Source organism: Parasteatoda tepidariorum, chromosome 11, assembly GCF_982258835.1.
Source record: "Parasteatoda tepidariorum strain Cologne lab strain chromosome 11, Ptep-v5.0, whole genome shotgun sequence".
Taxonomy (NCBI): Eukaryota; Metazoa; Arthropoda; class Arachnida; order Araneae; family Theridiidae; genus Parasteatoda; species Parasteatoda tepidariorum.
Window position 1 is genome coordinate 715,419 of NC_141765.1, and position 19,664 is coordinate 735,082.

At 29.1% G+C, this 19,664-nt stretch overlaps 1 protein-coding gene across 5 annotated transcripts in view; it reads left to right on the forward strand.

Annotated features, from left to right (window-relative positions):
- Nucleotides 1-19,664, forward strand: part of Vps13B (vacuolar protein sorting 13B) — a 240,096-nt gene that overhangs the window by 133,799 nt on the left and 86,633 nt on the right. For 4 of the 5 annotated variants that reach the window (XM_087154944.1, XM_087154947.1, XM_087154945.1 and 1 more), the window contains 5 exons: nucleotides 1,472-1,585; nucleotides 3,993-4,094; nucleotides 6,055-6,150; nucleotides 8,298-8,375; nucleotides 13,380-13,523. In XM_087154944.1, coding sequence (XP_087011070.1) covers nucleotides 1,472-1,585; nucleotides 3,993-4,094; nucleotides 6,055-6,150; nucleotides 8,298-8,375; nucleotides 13,380-13,523 — 534 coding nt within the window. The remainder of the gene's footprint in view (nucleotides 1-1,471; nucleotides 1,586-3,992; nucleotides 4,095-6,054; nucleotides 6,151-8,297; nucleotides 8,376-13,379; nucleotides 13,524-19,664) is intronic. The other variant, XM_087154946.1, reaches the window with a different exon arrangement.

A 19,664-nucleotide genomic window follows, 5' to 3' on the forward strand; every position in this document is an offset into this window, starting at 1 on the left:
TTAAAACTACTGAGAAAATTGCTTGAAACTTCTTATTTTTTTAGGATATTCACATCAAACTTTTTTTATTATTTACGATTCTCTACAGAATTATGCGAAAAAAAATTTCACATTTTTCCTGTGCATGTGTAGTCTGAAAGAACTACTTTAATTGCTCATATCTTGTGCAGCTTTAAACAAATTTTTCTAAAATTTTAAAGTAATAATTTTTTGATTAATTTTAAATTGCTCTAAAAATTTTATTGAATATATTTAATGTTACAGTGAAAAAAACATTGGACAAAAAAAATTTTTTTTTTGTAAAAACGTCCATATTTCCCATAAATATCTAATCTACCTTTATGAAAATTTTTTCAATTATCTCATATAACCAAAATAAATGTTACAAGTTACAAATTTATTCCTACATTATTGTCATAGTTTGTTCAAAAACACTATTTTCTGTTTGCAATTTATTGTTGGCACTCAAACCTCTAAAAGCTTTAAGCTTCATTGAGAAGTATGAAAAATCCCATGATATAAACACTTCTGAAGTTATAAAATGATTCTCGAATTATTTCTTGAGAAATATGAAAAAAATTTATTTGTACAGAAGTGTTTCCATTATTTTGTCAAACCCCTGTATGTCTCCTTTTGTTGAGCAATAGCAATAATCAGTAAATATTGTGAAACATACATGCAAACATAAAAATATATTAAATAATGGTTGAAAATAGAATGAATAAATATAAAAATTAGAAAAGCCTGCACTTATTCTTCACTTTATCAGTTTTATGAGCTGAGAATGAGTCACTTACCAGAATAGCAGTTTTTTTAAGCAGAGCACTTTTTCTTCGCTCCTCTATAATGTTCTACTTTGGTTTTCTGCCAAATTGAACAGCTGGTGTCAATCCTTAATGGAATCTGAAATTCCAAAGAAAATGTTTGGGATATCCCCAGTAGGCCTTTATATGACATTGGTAGATAGTTCCAGTTTGTGGTGGAATTGAAGGCTGAAATTAATGAAACCTGGAATAATATTAATGCTACTAACCTTTAAGAATTTGTAAATTGTATGAAACATAATGTATTCTGAATCATATGTAGGCATGGTATATATATACTGACTATTAACAGAAGTGACTTTATTTAGACAGAACAATTTTTCCTCTCTTTTTGTCAATTGAGATATGATGTAGAGTGCAGTGTGAGTTATTATTTTTAGATTTATAGATTGTTATTAACCTTTTCTTGTAAATAACCTAATATTAGGTTTTCTGCAGCCAATCTTACATTGGCTTATAATTCAACACCCCAGAATTTAAAACTCTCTTTTCGTATTTATTCTCAATTTTTATTATTAAAATGCAAATAATAAGAATATAAATAATACCTAAAATAATGGTTGAAAACAAAGTGCCTAATCCTTCACTTTATCAGTTCTATGAGCTGATTTATTTTATAGTTATGTATATTTGTCTGTTTTCTTTAGTTGTCTTCAGGTGTGACTTGGGATATATTGGAATATCGAAATTTAACCATGCTGCCATTAATAAGTCCTGTGGACATTCATGCTTCTATATCATTCACTTTTGGAAAAAATAAGGTAAATCTCAATGAAACGATTTTCCAAAAATTTATGAAAAATTCTTTGTTAAAATTAAATTATGCTTATAACAACGCAGTTTTATATAAAAAAAAAAATTAACATTAAACCACCCTTTTATTAAAATTGTTTTCCTTATAGATATAGATGTTCTTATTTAAATAATGGCTTGAAATAAAGAGGATCCATTGTGTTTCATTAGAAAATCAATGACCTGATTGGAAAAACAAAAAGGCACAAGTGTTACATGTAAAATGATATGATATAAATGGCCTTCATTGCTAGCATATATATACAGTTTAACCTGTTTATCTTGAACCTCTTTATCTCGAAAACCTCTATGTCTCAAAATTTCTACAATTCCCTACATTTACTGTCTAAAATCAATGAATTTTCCATGTTTATGTCGAAATTTTTTTTCGAAACCTCCATTTCTTGAATTTCTAATAACAGAGCACAAATATCAAAACTTTCTTTATCAGTAGAACTTGCAAACTGAAATGAATTTCATGAACTCACAGGAAGTAGAGATAATTAGGTTGGAAGTGTTTCTTGGAATTTCAATCACTATCCCTGCAATTTCTTAACTAGAAAGGAATACAATGATTCTGACAGTAAGTGAGGGGTTAATGAGTAGTGACCACCAGGGGTTAGCTTTTCAACATAGATATGAAAACTAGGAATAGAAATTCATTTTCAACTCAAAATTGCTCCCAATGGATCAAAAGATAATTAGGAGTTTTAAAGTGAACTATAGAAAACAGTTGTTATGCAAACTTGTAGATGCCATTGATGAAAAAAGTTCTCTTCCAAAAATAAAGATGTTGGATTGTATTAGAATTACTGTTTTGTCTGGAGAAATGTGTCTCTAAAAACTATCCAAAATGGTTTTAAAAAGCTGGTTTTAAGAATAGCTGTGAAGATCATGAACAAGAGGTTGAAGGCATTAGTATAAAAGAAGAAACTGTTGATGCTGAAAATGCAGTGCCAGAATGGAATGCAATAAAATCTGGATTTAATGTTGACATTAATTTTGAAGATTTTTACAAGTGGACAACTGTCTGGTGAAATGCGGAACATTGACTGATGCGGAAATCATAGATAAAAATCAAAGGAATTTCAGATGAAGAAGAAGAAGCTGAAGATCCTATTGATGAACAAAAAGTGAATGCAAAAGAGGTAGAAAAAGCTGTAGAATTCTTATAAACTATTCTTGAATCCCAGGAAAATGTTGGCTAGGAGGTATTTCGCTCTTTCTAACCTTAAAAGAATAATCTAAACAAATAAAGTTATACATCAAAATTCTTCGAAAAAAAATTTCAGTGTTAAATGTATGTTTAAAAAATGTTATGTAAATAGATGTATGTAGTATAATTAATTTAAAGAAATTTCTAAATTTTTTTACTAAAAACTATTAAAGCACTTTTAATAGAATTTCTTAATTAAATTTAATTTCTTTAAAGTACCTGTATAGCTAGAAACCTCTTTGTCTCAAATGTTTCACCTTTCCTGTGAGATTCGAGATAAACAGGTTCTACGTAGCATAAAAATATTGGTTGTGTAAGTTTGTAATTTGGAAGTGTTTTTATTATCTAAACTTAAAATAAAGATTAAATTGTCAATTTCTGAAAATTCATTAGTTTAGTACCTTAATTTAAATTTAAAATATTACCTTTTGAATTTAAAAAATTTGATTGAATTAATTGTTTAATAATTATGTTATTTTTATTTTCTAATAAAATTCTGAGATAATTTTTTTTTTAATTTCACCTTAAGTGCCAGAACTTTTAAGTTCCATGTATTACTTAATTTGTTTTCTGACATTTTTAAAATTGCGTTATATTTCTAAGAAAAAGACTTGTAACTGACGGTAAGAGCCCAAAAATCCAGAATTCAGTTAACTAGAAATCTAAAGTAATTAAAATCAAGTAAGTACTTTGTAAGAAAAATTTTTTTTATTTCTTCCAAAAATAAATAAAAAGAAAAGTATTTTTCATTTATAGTGAAAGGGTAGTCTATTTTCTAGAATATAGTCAGTTGGTGCTCTTAGTAAATCTCAATAAAAAAATTTCCTTTTGTTTCGAATTTTTTTTTTGTTGTTGCAAAAATCGCTGCTTTTAAGGTTATTCTACTTTAACTGTATTTTTTAACAACAATAAAAAAATTATGATTTTGTGTAACAGAAAATCTTAAAACTATGTTCGGAAACTTCGCATTGTGTTTTTTTAAGCTTTATTCAGGAATTCAAATCTGTTTCTCAAGGAGATAGGGAAAAGTTAAAATTTTTAGTGAGTTTTATGACTAAAAAATTATTCACTTTGATCATTATTTTGTATAGTGTATATCCCCTATTGTCAATAAATATACAAAAAATAAATTACTTAAGTATTTTTATTCATTTCCATAGGAACATGCCATTGATATGGATTTTTTAATTCATCCATGCTTTGTTAGGCTTAGCCAGTCAGCAATTCATACTCTATCTTATACATTCCATATGATTTCACAGGTAAATTGTTTTTTGATATTCTTAATGGGGTATTCAAAAGAGTAATCCACAATTTTCCTTCTAATCTTGAATATAATTTGATATACATACAGTTGAAAAGATATTGGAACTTCAAAAAATAAGGGGAGATTCTTGCTGATATAAACTTAAATATAAATAGGACTAGAAGATAGCTTCTTTATCATAATTATAGTGTAGATAGTTAAAAAAGTATAACAATTATTTAGGCTTTAAATTTAGCAACATGTTTTTAAAAATTATATTAGGCTTACCATTCTTAATAATTTAGAGGAGCCTTATTATATTCATGGGCCTAAATTTAATATTTTGTTTAGAATTTTTTCTATTTGCAACATTTCTAATGGAGGATTGTTATTTAAAGAAGGTAAAGAAGAACTTGAAAAACGATTGAATTTTTGTTCCCTATTCTCAACTTTAAATTTGCGTATTTGCAATGATTTTCAGGATATTATTTTTAAAATAAAGCTTATTGTTGGCAGAATTTTAACTGAGGATAGTTTGCATGGTTTAAATTATTATTTTGGCATCAATAACCCGAATAATAATGTTTTTTAAATTTATATTTTGTGATGAAGTTATTATGTTTTAAGTTTCTTTAATAAGTGAATGTTATTCAATCAATGTTGATTTTATTGTAAACTTTATTGTATTTATGATTGAAGTATGGAAATTCAGTGGTCTCTTATTATTCTGGAGTCTCCAAAGGCAAAATCTCTCTTCAAAACTAATTGATGTCTACATTATATTTACCTGTTTTAATTAAATAAAATCATAAATTCCATTTCATAATCATCATGAATTCATCAAAATTACAAAAATCATAAATGTTTTTTAATCATTTGGGTTTGAGCTGTTTTTGAAAAAGAATTAACTGAATAGATTATGTGTTTAAAAAAAAGATTAGATTGTTGTGTTAAATTAAAAAAATGAATACTATGGTTGCAAAATTAATAATCAGCCCAGGCTCATATTCTTAATTGAAGGAGATTGTTATCTCTTTCATTAATTGATTGGAATGAAGGAGAGTGTTCATTCACTAACTGATTTCTTTTAATTTAATCAATAGTTTAGCTTTTTCAAGCATCAAATGCCATTTATTTTAAATTGTGTCCAAATTGATTTTCAAGTTTTGGTTTTTCATTAAATTATTTTCTATTTATTTTACAAGCTTCTAAATTAAAACATGAATGAAAAATAATAAATGAGGATGGTCACTGCAAAGATTTATTTCATCAACAAAGGGATATTAAAGAATATCTGAAATTCTATTGATTTCTGACTAAGAAACTGTATTATAGGTTAAAATATCTTCAAAACTATAAATGTACCAAACATTGAAGTTTTTTCATTATTTTTCTATTTTCATTTCTAGCTATAATTCATATATTAACAGAATCGTCTTTTATATATAAATTGTATATGTGCTTTGAGAGACCTTTCTTATAAAATGTGTTTTATGTGCAATAAAAATATTGAAAATAAATAAGTTATGACTATTTCAAACTAGTTTTTCTCTTAGTTCTATGGATATTTAAACTAAATCTGTATACTTTTTCAATTTATACCAGTTTTACTCCTGAATTAAATTTCTTCATGAACTTAAAAGTTTTATTCTATTTATTTTAATATAATAATTATTATTCCCTATAAGCTTAAAGAATTTTAACAATACTAGTGAAATTCTGCCCTATGAAGGCCTATAGTGACTTATGAAATCAAAACCAAAATTTTATTTACAATAATTTCTAAAATTTTAATATAATAGGAGCACTAGAATTTTAATATAATATAAAACATACATAACTATAAAATATTCTTAAAGTCTTTTTTAATGTGCTTCTTTCTTGTAACAATGTTTCCATTTTGATTGTTTGGTGATTCTATAAGTAATATTCTATTACACTATTTATGTATCTTAAATTAACTAATTTTCTGTCAGCAACAAGCCATTGGATCTTCTTTTTGTACTGAATATGTTTTACCAAATTATTACTTAATTTGCAATAATCTTGAGGAACGCATTCTTTTTGGTCAGGTATGTACTTCTTTTTCTATATTATTCAATTATTTATTTTATGTTGCTTGTTTTATGGTTGAAAATTTTTATGTTTATACAAAACGAAGAATAAACTAACTCAAACTAAAATTTATATTTCAAGCTATTAGTATCTACTATCCTTTGTGAAATCTAATATATTCAGAAATATTCTGAATTTCATTAATGCACCGAATAGACTTTTAGTAAAACTAATTTTCAACTGATTTATAAATCTTTAAAAAGTTAGTATAAAATAAATTTTAAACTGCAGTTGATCTTGTTTATTGAGTGCCCCAATTTTATGAAATCCTTGGTGTATTTGAGACATTTTTGTATAAATGGTTGGTCTTTGTGTTAAAAAGGTCATGTAAAACTCTGTTGTAAGAAGCATGAATAAAAATGAGAAAGTTTGAAAATTATAGTATTGAAATTTTTAGAATAAAGTATCAATTTTTCCAAAAATTAAAATGTGGTCCTTCACAATAATTTTTGAACAATTAATAATGTTACCCCAAATTCTTTCTTATCATCTTAATTTCTTATGACTTATATAAGCCAACTGCAGCTCTTATTTGTACTAGTACATATTTTAGAATGTAACCTAACTTTAAAAAAATATAACAATTATGTTTCTACATTTATATATGCAGGTTGGATACAATAAAACTGCAAGTTTTTTTTCCCAATGTTGATACTTATATTTCTATTTCAGTATTTAAGCTGTAACTTCATTTAAATCAACTATATCTAAGTTTAACTAAATAACTAGATACATATTTTTTATAAAAAGAGATTTCATTATTATGCTTTGTGTTGTACATAAAATGAATGAAATAATGTTACTGTCTGAATGAACTTTAAGTTCTTGAAATGAATTTTACGCTTGAGATCCAATCTTCGTGATTTAGAGCCTTGATGGCTGGTCGATACTAATTCCTCATCCTGCTTGCACCAACCACAGTGCTGACGTAAAATATCCTCAGCGGTACAGGGATCAGGGGTCAGAGCCCCCTTGCTCTCAGGCTAACCGTGGGAGGTTCTCGTGGTCTTCCTCTCTGTGTAACACAAATGCGGGTAGTTCCATCAAAAAATCCTCCACGAAGGCAAAATTTCTCCCAATACTCGATCCAGAAGTTACCTTGTCTTCTGGATAGGGTTAAAAATTACAAGGCTACATAGTTAAGCATTAGTAGTCGTAAACCCAGAAACTGGGTCAGCTGTTCAACGACGGTTATAAAATAAAGTAAAATCTTCATGATTTAAATTCCCAAACTAAATTATCGTAATTAATTAGTGCTGATAATAATTTTAAGTTATAAAATTAGGCAAAAAAAATATTTTTTCTGGTTATAAACATTATTTTTTATAATGGTTTTGAACTTTCAACTACTGGATATGAGAAGTTGTCACAATCAAGAAGATATAATTATGATCCCAATAGTTTATTCAGAAAAATGGTCAAAAGTTTTTTACCTTAAATGTTATTTTTACTATTTATATAGTTCATCATATTTCGGTAATTGATTGCATAAATCAAAAATTCTTTGTATCCATTTGGAAAACTCATTCACCGAAAGATTCATGCGAAAAAATTTTAGTAATAATTGAATTTGAACAAAATCAGTTGAGCACTTCCTGAAACATAAAATTCAAAAAATCATATTTCTGCAGTAATTAATTAGCATAGCTTAGATATGCCCTATGCACCAAAAAGATTACATTTATGTAATAAAAAAGCCATCATTAAGTCTCAAGTGAATCTGGATGTTGTAATTTGTTTTATTTATAATGTTATGATATTTAAAATATTTACATAAACATAACATAATTTGGATGTTTATTCATAGTATTTTTTTTTTTTTTTTTTTTGAAATTTACAGATGTTAAAATTTTTTAAAGTAGAAATAAATACTTGTTAAAAAATGTTTCAAAAAATTTATGCTCTTTGAAACTATAACTTTCCATGCTATTTATTTATTTATTTATTTACTCTTTATAAATAAAGCAATTAAATTTGACAATTTTATTTTAGTCAAAAATGTTATTCATTTGTTAACGTTTTACTAATATTAATAACGAAATAAAAATTATGCAGTACAGCTGTTTCATTTTGCAAGAGTTGAGTATCTCTTTGTTTTTCATAGTCTGGAACTGATGAAAACATTTTACTTTCTCCTATGAAGATGCATGCATATAGTTGGTACTGTAACAAAACAAAACAGGTATCACAAATTTATTGCACCTATTAGAGTATTGAATTGCTCGAAAATATTATTTTTATTGCTATTTTATGCATTTACAAGTTATTTTTTAAAATCTGAAACTTTATTTTAGCTAGCACCTATAGTTAGAAAAAAAAATCAAATTACCAATTTGCACATACGCTTTGTTTGCCTTAGTTAAGCTCTGGCTACAACACTGATAATGAACAAATAAAAGTTATTATTGAAAACCATTTATTAACATTTTATAAAAATAATTTCTGAAAATTCTAACAAATATTCAATATATTTTTTTGTTTGCATAAAAGAAACTGAATCTTGTTGGAATAAGAAAATATTAATTACCGTAATTTATGGAAGAAACGCTGTGGTGTTTACGAGTTAAAAATTTTAAGTCCTGCGTTTGTGCCGGTGGCGGCGTTTACGATATTTTAAAAATAAATTTTACATTTTTCAAAGAGAATATAAATTTTTTATCAAAATAGTTGCGAATTATGGCAAAAGATGGTGCCACTATTGCTAACCCACCACCCCTTAAAGAAAATGGGTTGATCTCGATCTAGTTCCAGTCAAACCGAGTGGTTGATAGCTCTTTCACATTTTTTCTCACTTTGTTACAACGTGCTTTGCATAGTGTAGAGAAATTAAATTGTGGAAAGTTTTCTTTTTGGTATTTGCTAATATTTTTTCACGTTACAATATGCCTCCTAAAATAGATATGATTTACACAGCTGCTTTCAAACTGCAAGTTATTGAATGGGCTGAAAGTATAGGAAATCGTGCAGCAGCACGAGAGTTTGAAGTAGATGAGAGATGCATTCGCCGATGGCGGTCGGAAAAAGAAAGCCTAGAAATTATGCCGAAAATGAAAAGGGCACGAAGAAGTGGAACTATGCTCTGGCCTGAGCTAGAAGATGTTTTAGAAAAGTGGATCTTTGAACAACGCGAGAAAGGACCCCCTGTATCCACCATTAAAATTCGTCTACAAGCCAAAAAGATATCTGCAAACATGGGAATTTCCAATTTTAACAGCAATCCAAATTGGTATCATCGGTTCATGACAAGAAGGAAATTATCTGTGCAAAGTAAACCAACGATCGCCCAAAGTCTTCCAGATGACTGAAAAGAAAAAAAGAATCCTTTTTTAATTATATGAAGGATTTAAGAGCTCAGAAAGGAATTAAAGAATGCCAAATGGTCAATATGGACGAAGTTCCATTGACGTTCAATTGCCCACCCAACCGAACGGTAAATAAAACTGGTGATTAAACCGTTTCAATTGCTACATCTGGGCACGAAAAAACATCCTTCACTTGTGTGCTTGCCTGTGCTGCTAATGGCGAAAAATTAAAACCGATGCTGATTTTCAAGCAGAAGACGTTGCCTAAGGAAATTTTCCCAAGTGACGTCATCATAAAATGCAACGAGAAGGGCTGGATGTGCGAGAAAATAATGCTTGACTGGATTAATGAAGTCTGGCGTAAAAGAAAAGGGTCATTTTTCCAGCCAAGTGGCATTCTTGTGATGGATTCAATGCGGACACATTTGCTGGACTCGGTGAAAAAGGAGGCAAATAGAGCTGTTATCCCAGGTGGGCTAGCAAAAATACTCCAGCCGCTGTATTTAACAGTAAATAGAAGTTTTAAAAGCCACATGAGAAAACTTTGGGAGGCATGGATGGCTGGCGAAAATCACTCGTACACAAAAAACGGAAATTTGAAAAGAGCTTCATATAGAGTTGTAGCTCGATGGGTTTCAGAAGCTTGGAAAGCAATTTCTCCGGACACTATAAAATTAGGTTTTTCTCAGGCAGAAATAATCCCGAGTGTTTCTATCGAAGAAAAATGTGATCCGACAGATGAAAATAATGATGATGCTGAATTGGATTAAGAATTGCTTCAATTGTTTAATTCGGATTCTGAATGTAGTGAATTTGAAGGGTTTGAGTGAGCCTAAATTTTAAGTGGATGCGACCCACTTAAGTTGAAAATGTAAATATGTTGCAATGTAAGTCAGTTATATAATTCTTAACCTAGAGATGGCGCCACCAGCAATTACCGATTGTAAAAATATTATTTGGAGCAGTTTGTCCAAAGTGTTTAATAACAGATTCTTGCTTTTGTTAGACTACACATTTTATACTTTAATTTATATTTTAGTTTTAAATTTTAGTGATATTTATAAAGCATTAATTTAATATATTTAATTTTTGTCGCTACATTGTTGTTATGGGTGCGACATATAAACTGATATCTTCTTAGTTAAATAAAATAGGTATGTTTCAAAAAAATAAATAAATAAAATAAAATTAAAAAAGATAATTATAAAATGTAAATATGTAGTAATGTAAAAAAATCATTTATATTAAATTAATATAAATTTAGTTATTTAAATTTTTTACCTAAAGATGGCGCCAACAGCCGATTGTAACATGTTGTTCTAAGCAGTTTGTCCAAAATATACAATAACAGATTACATTCTTGATTTTATTATAATTATGCATTTATAAATTTTAATTTATATTTTAATTTAAAGCATTAGTAGTATTTATAAGGAATTAATGTTATATGTTCACTTTTGCCGCTAAATCGTTATTATGGGTGTGGCGTTTAGGATAGGTGCGGCGTTTCTTCCATAAATTATGGTACATACAATATTATTTTACAAAAAAATAGTAGTGGAAACAAAAGCTTATTATGCAAATGATTTAAGAAGGATAATTAACAAAAAACACACCTTTATTTCTGCTCCAATCAGATGCTTCATGATATTAATACCAAAGAAAATTTTTTCCTTAAACATGGGGTGCTTTTTATTTATTTTTTTAATAGAAATATGTCACCAAATGTAGTTTCCATTAAACTTAAAAATAACCTTTTTTCAATATATCACAAATAGTAACACGAACTATGTATCTGCTTTACATGTTTCACTTTTAATAGCCTCAAATATGTACTGAAATATATTTGTATGATTTTATGATGAAATAAAGTTGGAACTATTGATCATGGCACACTTCTTTAATCCCATACCATAATGGTCTTTTTTTTAAAGTTGCAATGGAGTAGAACATATTCCATTTTCATTGTTAGGCAGCAACTACATGATAATTTGTCACAGTTTACAAGGATAGAAATTTTGTCCCAGAGCGCCTTGAGTCAGTAGTTCATGTTACTTACTCCAGTAGGCTATTGTTCTATTGTTTTTGTAAATAAAAAATCTCTGGAAATAATTCATGGCAGAGTTGAGTTAATCCAGATTTGTATAAAATCAAAGGGAAACAAACATCCACTTGCTTGATGCAATTACATTCAGCACTCTTAAAATATGGAGTTTTAGCTGCAATCTGAAAACTATGGTTCCAATAGTTTATTTTTATTTTCACTCCAAATAAATGGGGAGGGAAATTAAGCTTCTCCCTTTTCCAGATAACTGGCATATTTGTGCTACATATCCAGGGGATACTCCTATTAATACAGACATTTAATGCAATATTAATGCAATTTACTAACTTGTAGCAAATTTCTGAGGTTAGAATTTACATTTTTAACTCATATTTTATTAAAGTCTCTTAAATTTGTGTTTCTCAGAAAGATAGAGATTTTTTTTTGTGCATTTCACATAATAAATTTTCAAGTAAATATTTCAATTCATTATGCAGTGTAACGTCCCATATCCGGACGCCGATTTCCCGGACACTTTTTAACAATCAAAATAAACAAACATCTCTCCATCTTCCCCCTTCCTTAAAAAAAAAAAAAGAAAAAAAGATCTTTTGACACATTTTCTTTTTTTCTAGCTTGCACTGAACCTCTGATTTATGCATCGAACCCATAAATCACCAGAAAGGGGAAGTGAAGATCTACCAAGACCATTGAGTGACCGTTCGTGACGCTCCTCCCTTGGAATGTAGGAAAAAGAGGGAGATTTGTTTTCAAAAGAAAACAACTGAGTCCCCCCCCCTCCTTTCCCATGCAGGTGGCTAGTAAAAGAGGCATTTCCTGGAACCTTTTTATTGAAAGAAGAAATACTGTGGAAAAGGGTAAACGGGGCAAGCGTTAAGGCGGGGGCGGGGAGTCAGAATTGAAAATTTGAATAGGTCTAAAAGGATACACATCCTTGAGAAACAAAACATTCGTTCTTCCCCATACCATGTAATATTTAGGAGGCGGGGGGAAAAAGGGGGTAACATTCTTTCTTTAGCAGATTCTTTCAGTCACAAAAGAAAAAATAAAGAGAACCCGATCAGCGTGTCCCGCCTTTATGCTTGATTGATAGCCAATGATTGGAGAGAAAACAATAATTTGTTACTTCACCCTCAACTTAAATATTCTCCTCTTTACACTTATTTTCTTTCACAAATAAGGAGGAAATGAATTTTTCTCCTCCATCTACCCACCTTAATGAATGACGGGAATTTCCCTTTCTTGCTTGAATCATTCTAGTTAAAAATGGCGGATTATTATTTTCATATGTAAATTTTTTTTAGTTTTCTATATTTTAAGCAATAATATTTTTTTCTAATATTTCATATTTTATTGATTAGATATTCTAATACTAAAACATTATTCCCCTTAAAAATAATGTTTATTTATTTTTTGCTTCTTAGATTTGGATCATTTTAAGCTTTGTTCCAGAATTTCCCCTTCCTGCTTGAATCGTTCTAGTTCAAAATGGCGGATTAATATTTTTGTAACTGTTAAATTTTTTTCATTTTCCATATTTTCAGCAATAATATTTTTTTTCAAATATTTTATATTTGATTGATTAGATATTTTAATGCTAAAACATTATTCCCCTTAAAAATAGTGTTTATTTATTTTTTGCTTCTTAGATTCAGATCGTTTATTAAATCATTTTAAGCTTTGTTTACCTTGGGGGTGTATTATACGGAAAAATCTATTATACGGACTTCTGGAAGTCCCACCGATTCCGGATACGCGACTTTACACTGCATTCATAAAAATATATATTTTTATTTGATTTGGTTTTGAATAATTTTAGGTTTTATGGTTAAGTGTTAAAAGCCTTGCCTGGAAATGGAGCAAAGAATTTAGTATAGATGAAGAAGGTACTCATGTTGTTCAGTTTGATAATAGAGTTGGAGCCATTATCAAAATAAAAAAGTTATCAAATCTTCAAAAGCAGGTAGTTTTCCTTTATTTATGTTTTATTTTTGATTTCTTTAGCATATTATGTCTCCACAATGAAAATATGTACGAAAAAATTTAACATTTAAATTAAGGGTTAAAATTAAATTAATAATTTAAAGTTAGTTGAATAAGCATATTAATTTTATTCTTAAGTTTGTGTTCCAATCTCTGTTAAATAAAGAGGACTACATGATGATCAGAAAAGAACAGACTGCACAAAGTATGATATTTTAAACATCTATTAATTTTAGCTAAGTTATAACAGTAAATTTCTTACTTTTGACCTTCCCAATCGCATTTCTGAACTCAATGGTGGTATTGATTTCCTTGTGATGTCAATTTTTTTTTAAATATGCTTTTTCTACAAATCTTCAATCTATTAACAAATCGTGTTCTAAGACTCAATCTTAATTGTTTAAAGGGGTCACTTCAAATATGCTAATTAATAAGTGCATAATTAATTAGTGTCTGCTACCATATATTTCTAAGCATAGTTTTTCATTTTTAAAAAAATCAGGGTTTATATTTTGTATAGAAGAAACCTATTTTTTCTAGACATATGGATCTAGACATTAATAAAATATGCTATTTAGAAGAAACTGGACAAAATGGAAGAAACTGGATGAAATGAAATAAAATAAAAAGATCAATACAAATTTTTAGCAATGATTATTATGAAAATAGTTTCAATTTAAGCGTGTAAAATTTAATATGGTACCTGATAGAAAACTTAATTCAAGATTTGGATTTGCGTACTGCCAAGATATATGCAAAAAATTTCTACCATTATCTGCCCTGGTTAGTATCAATAAACAGTCAATATGTGCTTTTTATATTTATGGTCAAAACATAACAGCAAAAAATAACAATTAGACTGAAATGATTGAAAACAAAAATAATATTCATGAGAATTAAAACAAGAGGAGCTTTTGAGATGTGCTCCTTCCAGCGTGAGTGTATCGAGAACAACTAAACAAAGAATATTTTGATTGGCGACTGATTAGCTCCGCCGTAATAGAATTAATTCGTAACACACAGCCCTCTCATGAACCGTGGGGGGGTCATCAAAATTGTTAAAATACAATATACCATTGAATAAAGTTCGATTAAAGATAATTTTCAATCACAATATTTCAAATTGCAAATAAATTCTATTCATTAGATAATCTTAACCCTAATTAATTATGAAGCAAATTATACATTATACTCGCACAATTATACATTATACTCGCACAATTATTCAATTCAGAGTATAATATTCAAAAAGTTTTGTAACATCAACATTCAAATTTTAGATCTTAATTCAAAAATACACAAAACAAATCTTAATTTTATGCTTTAATTGTAAACATAGAACTATTATAAAAAAATTAAAATTTTTAGGTAATAAATTTCCGCACAATAATTCTGGATAATATTCTGGAGAACAATATTGAACATTCAAGATAATTAAAACACTTATAAAACACTTTTTTCATATACAAATACGAGAATAAGAATATATATAAGAATAATAAAGTAATCAAATATCTAAATTTCACTGCATATTCAGTTTAGAAATATAACCACTAAATTTGAATGTAAGTTATTAAGAAAAATATTGTTTAACAAACAACATTTAATACACTAAATCAAGAAATTATTAGTTAAAACATTTGCATTAACTAAATATTGCAGAGAAGTAAAAAATGCAATTTTAGGTATTTATTTATATATTTTTTTTAATAGACATCAATAACATTTATGGTATACCAATTAATTTTCAAATGATAATTTTAAAAAGTTTGAACTTTAGTTAGCAATTTCTGAACTATGCAATAATTGTACAGGGCGTTTAATAACTGAAGATTCAGCTTTTACCTTGCACGCCCTCACCTTACCATCTCTTCCAGGAAACAACTCAATTATTCTACCTAATTTCCAAAAATTTCTAGGTAAATGATCTTCTTTGATTAATACAATACCTTTAATCTTAAATGGAGGGATATTACCCTTAACTGAATTTGAATTAATCAATCTTAAATTTAGAAGATATTCATTTTTCCAACGCAACCAAAAATTTCTCATTAATTTTTCTCGATAATTGTAAGCTCTAATTAGGTTTTTTCTAGAAGAGAGGTTTGTATCAAGGTGAAGTCTTACCGGGGATAAAGATGTTATTCTTTTACCTAAAAGAAAGTGAGCCTGTGTTAAGGCATTCGGCTCTTCTGCATCACTTCCAACGTAAGTTATTGGGCGAGAATTTATCATTGCCTCAATTTCGAAAAGAACAGTTAGCAATTGTTCAATAGTTAAGGAGGATTTACCTAGGGTTTTCTGAAGAGCAACTTTTACAGATATAAACATGCATTTGTAAAAACTGACCCACCAGGCAGCTCTCTCGGTGATATATTTCCATTTAATACAATTATAGGCACAAAATTCTTTTATTTTTGTATCATTCAAAATTGACCACATCAATTTTATTTCCAATTCAGCATGTTTAAAGGTACGCACATTATCAGAAAACACTATCGATGGTAAACCACGTCGAGCAATGAAACGGCGAAAGGCTAGGAAAAAAGTATCTGTTGATAAATTTCCCACTAGCTCAAGCTGAACACTTCTTGTCACTGCACATGTAAACAATAGGATGAATTGTTTACTTTCATTGTTTTTAACAAAGAGAGGACCAGCAAAGTCCACTCCAATGACGGAAAGCGGAGAAGATTGCTCCACTCGTTCAGCTGGCAGCGGTGTTACAACTTGGTCTCCAGGAGAGGAATTGAATCTTCTACAGATTACACATTTCCTGAGTAGCGATTTTAACCTTTAAAATCCAGTATTTTTCGCTCGCTTGCACTAATGTGTGAAAGACACTTGAATGGAAGACTCTTTCATGGGAATCCCGAATTAACAGCTCTGTTAATTTGGATTCAGCTGAAAGTATCACAGGATGTTTTTCATTCATTGATAAATCAGTCTTGCCTAAGTGTCCAGTGACACGTAAGACACCTTCTGGATCAAGAAATGAATTTAAGCAAAGCAGTTTTGAGTCTTTGGAAAGAGGTTTCTTTGTAATCAAGTTATTTTTTGGAACGCTTCATTTTGAAATTTTTTTTATCCAAAATAGTTTCACTCTGTCAGGTTCATCGGAAGTAAGGGGACCCTTCGGTTGAAGTTTAGTTTTTAACAGGTGGACGAAACGGAGTACCCAAGCAGTTACTCTTAATAGTTTTCTTAAACTGCTATATCTATTAACTTGGCACAAACAATTGTTGAGGAAACCAAAACTTTTGGTCTGTATTCGGATTCCAACTCTTCAATGTCAGTTTCAATTTCAGACTTTTGAGTGCATGACCATGTGTCTTCTGAGTTACTTAACCATTCGGGTCGATGCCACCATTTTCTTGAAGAAATCATGTCTCTGCAAGAAATTCCCCTGGTTAAGATATCTGCTGGGTTATCCTTGCCAATGCAATGTCTCCAAACACTAGGATCTGTGATTGCTTGGATTTCTGTGACCCTATTAGACACAAATTGCTTCCATTTGGACGCTTCAAGATTTTTAAATAGTTCCTTGAGATGTTTCACCGTTCTTGCGGCTATGATAGCTCCTATTAGATCCAATCTAGGTCAAGTTAATTTCTTAAGGAGTGCTACTCTGAACTTAGAAATTACAAAACTAGTACTAAAAGTACTTCCAGATGTTTTGTACCTGAAGTATGCTACAGCTCCAATAGACTTTAGTGAGACATCGGAAAACATGTGCAGTTGCATGTCTTTGTCTACTAAATTTTAATCAGGGAAAATAATATCAAGGAATATTCAAGTTCTGAAGTTCATTAATTTCATTGCACCATATTATCCATTTGTCTTTTAATTCACCGCTAAACTCATTGTCCCAATCAATTCCAAGTTGCCATAATTCTTGTAAAATGCATTTAACAGGAATCAAAATGGGAGAAATAAATCCAGATGGATCAAATATTTTAGCAGCAATATGAAAAACATTTATTCGCATTTAAGTTTGACAATAAAGACCTTAAATCAAGTTCGAGAATATCACTTTCATTGTTCCATTTAAGTCCTAAAACTTTTAAATGAGAATTAGGATCTTCATTAATTTCTATTTTGGAATTACAGTTTTTCCATAAATGTTTAAGTTCTTTCGAGTTTGTGTCAAATTTTCTCATTGTCATATTTGCATCCTTTAAAATAGAAACAGCGTCTGTTGATAACTGAAAGGCTTCTTCTACAGAAGAACTTCCATAAAAGAGGTCATCAACACCGAGGAAATTTTTCAGCATTTCATATGCAAGAGGATGCACATTTTTATAAGCTTTAATATGAGTTTTGATAGTTGCTGCCGAAACAAAAGGTGAACAGGTGACTCCGAAACAGTGTCTATTAAAATGAAACATTGTAGGGAGTTGAGTTTTATCGCAATCCTTATAATAGACAAAACATAAATAATTGCTATCAAATTCCGAAACTTGTATTTGTAAAAACGCTCGAGCAATATCTCCGCAAAATCCGATTTTATGTTCCCGAAATTTTAAAATTATATCTACAAGATTAGGATTTAAATTATCGCTGGAAATAAGACATTCGTTTAGACTTAAATTATTTCCGCGTTTACTACTGGCATCATAAACTATTCTTGTTTTTGTACTGGAAGAATTTTCTTTAAAAACATCCCTATGCGGCATGGTATAGCCCACAAAACAATTAGAATTACAAGTTTCGATAATCTCTACTTTTAATTGTTCTTACATAACATCATTATATCTTTCAAATAAAGATTCGTCAGCGTTAAATCTCCTTTCTAGTAAAGAAAATCTTTTTTCCGCGATCTCAAAATTATTGCATAAATTTTCACGAGCAGTCTCAGATTTCCACAAAAGCGGTGCCTCATATCTTCCATTTTCAAACCGCAACTTATTTTCAAAATGAATAAGATGATCCGAGTTCATTTTATTTCCTAACTCTCGAGTAGTGAGAAATGATTCAGTATTCCATAAACATGACAAATGATTTGCAGTTGAATCAACTAAAGTGCAACAAATGTTAAAACAAGAAGCCGCACCCTTAAAAGGACCATCTGGCACCTGTCCTACTAAAGAATCTCCAAACAACGTCGGCTGAAGGAATAATCTATTGCCTATTTTCAATAACTCATCCTTTAAAGTGGAATATAAGAAATCAGCACCTAACAATATTTGAATGGATTTCTTATCATCCCATGAATCAGCGATTTAAAATCCTTGAGAAAGTAAAGTTTGTATTAATTGAGGATCAAATTCTGAATATAATTGAGCAGCGCGTATTTCCTCGGTAATTAAGGCTTCAATATTTATACTTGAGTGGGGGGGAAACCTGCTGCGTAATGTGATATTAACACATTCATATTCCTTTTCCGAAGGATTTCGATTTGAAAATGTGTAAACAAAAAGTTTTTCTTTTCTTAAACTTTTCGCATTTAATGTTTAGCCAAAGCCCAAATCCTTTCAAATAAAAGATTTTTGAGAAGCAGAATCATAAAAGTATTGGAGCTAGTAATTTTTTAGATCCATTTTCGACATGAACTCGGATGCTACACCCATAAATTGTAAATTTCTTATACTGATTTCACTTTCATCATACAAATGCCTAAGCCCCTGAATATTTGAAGAAGATTTAACTGGTTTGATTTCCAAGAGTTTATTTACAAAACAATTAATTAAATGTTCCGATTTTCCATATCTATCTTTAAACGCGATTTATAATTTTCTTCTGTTAAAGCAAAACCTGCTACTGTTTTATAAGCATCCCCAGAAAGAAAGGATTTTAAGTAAATAAATTTATCAATATTACTTAATGATTCATTAGAATCTATAGCACTACTGAAACTATTAAAAAATTCTAAAAATGTAGTTGAATCACCATTAAAAGTTGGAATATTAAGTTTAGGCAAATTAATAGAAATCGGAATATTTTTACTATCATTAACATTCGAAACATTAACATTTGGAACATTAACATTATTAGTGGAAACTGATTCTTTTATTTTAAACTTTGTTAACAACATTTTAATTTTCATTTTGGAGTCACTTATGTTTTCATCATATTCCATAGAATTTTTAATTTCTGCTTCAAAAACAGCATTATCCGTGAT